Source organism: Oncorhynchus gorbuscha, unplaced genomic scaffold (genome assembly GCF_021184085.1).
Source record: "Oncorhynchus gorbuscha isolate QuinsamMale2020 ecotype Even-year unplaced genomic scaffold, OgorEven_v1.0 Un_scaffold_3412, whole genome shotgun sequence".
Classification (NCBI taxonomy): domain Eukaryota; kingdom Metazoa; phylum Chordata; class Actinopteri; order Salmoniformes; family Salmonidae; genus Oncorhynchus; species Oncorhynchus gorbuscha.
The window spans coordinates 40017-43582 of NW_025745201.1; the positions used below are offsets into that span (position 1 = coordinate 40017).

General features: G+C 50.3%; 1 protein-coding gene across 1 annotated transcript; it reads right to left on the reverse strand.

Annotated features, from left to right (window-relative positions):
• Window positions 1–222: 222 nt before the first annotated feature.
• LOC124017848 (NADH-ubiquinone oxidoreductase chain 4-like) lies at window positions 223–1263 on the reverse strand. The gene has a single exon (XM_046333084.1). It carries the CDS (start codon window positions 1261–1263, stop codon window positions 223–225), a length of 1041 nt encoding a protein of 346 aa, XP_046189040.1.
• Window positions 1264–3566: the final 2303 nt, after the last annotated feature.

Here is a 3566-nt window from a genome sequence, read left to right on the forward strand (position 1 = left end):
GCACACAGGCTAACAGACTGGCAGACAGGCTAGCTGGTCAGAGCAACCAGGCTACCAGACTGGCACACAGGCTAACACACTGGCAGCCAGGCAGCTGGTCAGTGCTACCAGGCTAACAGACTGGCACCCAGGCTAGCTGGTCAGAGCTACCAGGCAACCAATAACCTACCTGACCGTTACTAATAACTTCACGAGAAACTAACACTATGTCATTCTAAACAGCTATGAAATGCTCATGCCAACTATCAATAAATGTTGCAATCTCCTTATGACCAGGATGTTGACCAGCATGTTGAACAGCATGTTGACTAGCATGTTGAACAGCATGTTGACTAGTATGTTGACCAGCATGTTGACCAGCATGTTGAACAGCACGTTGACTAGTATGTTGACCAGCATGTTGACCAGCATGTTGAACAGCATGTTGACTAGTATGTTGACCAGCATGTTGACCAGCATGTTGAACAGCATGTTGACCAGCACGTTGACCAGCATGTAGACCAGCAAGTTGACCAGCATGTAGACCAGCATGTTGAACAGCATGTTGACTAGCATGTTGAACAGCATGTTGACTAGTATGTTGACCAGCATGTTGACCAGCATGTTGAACAGCATGTTGACTAGTATGTTGACTAGCATGTTGACCAGCATGTTGAACAGCATGTTGACCAGCACGTTGACCAGCATGTAGACCAGCAAGTTGACCAGCGTGTTGACCCGCACGTTGACCAGCATGTTGACTAGTATGTTGACTAGTATGTTGACCAGCATGTTGACTAGTATGTTGACCAGCATGTTGACCAGCATGTTGAACAGCATGTTGACCAGCACGTTGACCAGCATGTAGACCAGCAAGTTGACCAGCGTGTTGACCCGCACGTTGACCAGCATGTTGACTAGTATGTTGACCAGCATGTTGACCAGCATGTTGAACAGCATGTTGACCAGCACGTTGACCAGCATGTAGACCAGCAAGTTGACCAGCGTGTTGACCCGCACGTTGACCAGCATGTTGACTAGTATGTTGACCAGCATGTTGACCAGCATGTTGACCAGCACGCTGACCAGCACGTAGACCAGCAAGTTGACCAGCGTGTTGGACAAGACGTTGACCAGAATGTTGACCAGCACATTGACTAGTACGTTGACCAGCAAGTTGACCAGCACGTTTACCAGCATGTTGACCAGCACGTAGACCAGCAAGTTGACCAGCGTGTTGACCAGCATGTTGACCAGCACGCTGACCAGCAGGTTGACCAGCATGTTTACAGCACGCTGACCAGTACATTGACCAGCAAGCTGACCAGCACGCTGACCAGCACGCTGACCAGTATGTTGACCAGCACGCTGACCAGCACATTGACCAGCATGTTGCCCAGTACGACCAAAGGCTGATCAGCGTGTTGACCAGCATGCTGACCAGCACACGTTGACCAGCACATTGACCAGCACGCTGGACCAGCACGACCAGCAAGTTGGCTAGTATGTTGACCAGCACATAGAGACCAGCACGTTGACTAGTATGTTGACCAGCATGTTGACTAGTATGTTGACCAGCACGTTGACCAGCATGTTGAACAGCATGTTGACCAGCATGTTGACCAGCACGTAGACCAGCAAGCTTGACCAGTGTGTTGACCAGTGACGCTGACCAGCATGTTGAATAGTATGTTGACCAGCACGCTGACCAGTACATTGACCAGCATGTTGAATAGTATGTTGACCAGCACGTTGACCAGTACGCTGACCAGCGTGTTGACCACAGCAAGTTGACCAGCATGTTGACCAGTACATTGACCAGCACGTTGACCAGCAAGTTGACCAGCACGTTCCAGCATGTTGACCAGCACGACACTGCCACGCTGACCAGCACATTGACCAGTACGCTGACCAGTACGCTGGACCAGCACATTGACCAGCACGCTGGACCAGCAAGTTGACAGCACGCGATCTGGTTGCACGACCAGCATGTTGACCAGCATGTTGCGACCAGCACATTGAGCAGCATGTTGACCAGCACGCTGACCAGCATGTTGACCAGCCGCTGACCAGCACGTTGACCAGCATGTTGACCAGCACATTGACCAGCACGCTGGACCAGCACGTTGACCAGCACCTTGACCAGCACCTTGACCACTACGCTGACCAGCACGCTTGACCAGCACCTTGACCAGCATGTTGACCAGTGCGCTGACCAGCACGTTGACCAGCATGTTGACCAGCATGTTGACCAGCACGCTGACCAGTACGTTGACCAGCACGCTGGGCACTCAGTACGCTGGACCAGTAACGCTGACCAGCACGCTGACCAGCACGTTGACCAGCACCTTGACCAGCATATTGACCAGCACCTTGACCAGCACCTTGACCAGTACGCTAACCAGCACGCTGGACCAGCACGCTGACCAGTACGCTGACCAGTACGTTGACCAGCACGCTGACCAGCACCTTGACCAGCATGTTGACCAGCACCTTGAGCAGCACCTTGACTCAGTACGTTTGACCAGCACCTTGACCAGCACGCTGACCAGCACGTTGACCAGCACATTGACCAGCATGTTGACCAGTGCATTGACCAGCACATTGACCAGCATGTTGACCAGCACGTTGACCAGCACGCTGACCAGCACCTTGACCAGCATGTTGACCAGTGTTGACCAGCACGTTGACCAGCATGTTGACCAGCACGTTGACCAGCATGTTGACCAGCACCTTGACCAGCACCTTGACCAGCACCTTGACCAGCACCTGACCAGCACGCTGACCAGCACGTTGACCAGCACGCTGACCAGTACGTTGACCAGTATGCTGACCAGCACGTTGACCAGTACGTTGGCCACGCAGAAGAGTCAGTATCATAACTTTTAACTTTGGCGGTTTATACTCCACTCTCCATGTGTGTTGCTACCCTTATATTTTAATTTCAACCCTGCAACTCTTCCGTTGAAACTAGTTTACCGATTCTACATGAGATGTCCTTCCTGCAGATGGAACAGGAGACCCTGTGCTGTAAATATTGATCTGATGAAAACGAGGATATGAGCGGGAGACACGGGGTTTCTGGCAAGATAAGAACCGTTTTAAACTTTCATGAATTCACCAAGTTGTCTGGTTATTGGTGCTGGCTCAACACTCTAATTGGCATGCTGCCGCTCTGCCGTTCTTGTAGTGTAGAGTTTCTATGAATTATGGATGAAAAACAACTTGGCAGCACATGCAACGTATTCCCATCATATACACATTGTGGTGTGCAGTGTGTGTGTGTGTGTGTGTGTGTGTGTGTGTGTGTGTGTGTGTGTGTGTGTGTGTGTGTGTGTGTGTGTGTGTGTGTGTGTGTGTGTGTGTGTGTGTGTGTGTGTGTGTGTGTGTGTGTGTGTGTGTGTTATTGGAAGGAGGAGGACAATGTTTCAGACAGATCCTCTCTCATTAGATTCTACCAGAAGCAGTCTTGGTTGGTAGGAGATGTGATCATGCAAATACAAAACCTCTTGTTTCATTTGAAGGAGAGTCATCTTTTTTCATTTTTTTCCCCATTTTTTTTATTTAAGATAACAAATCTTTGCCCT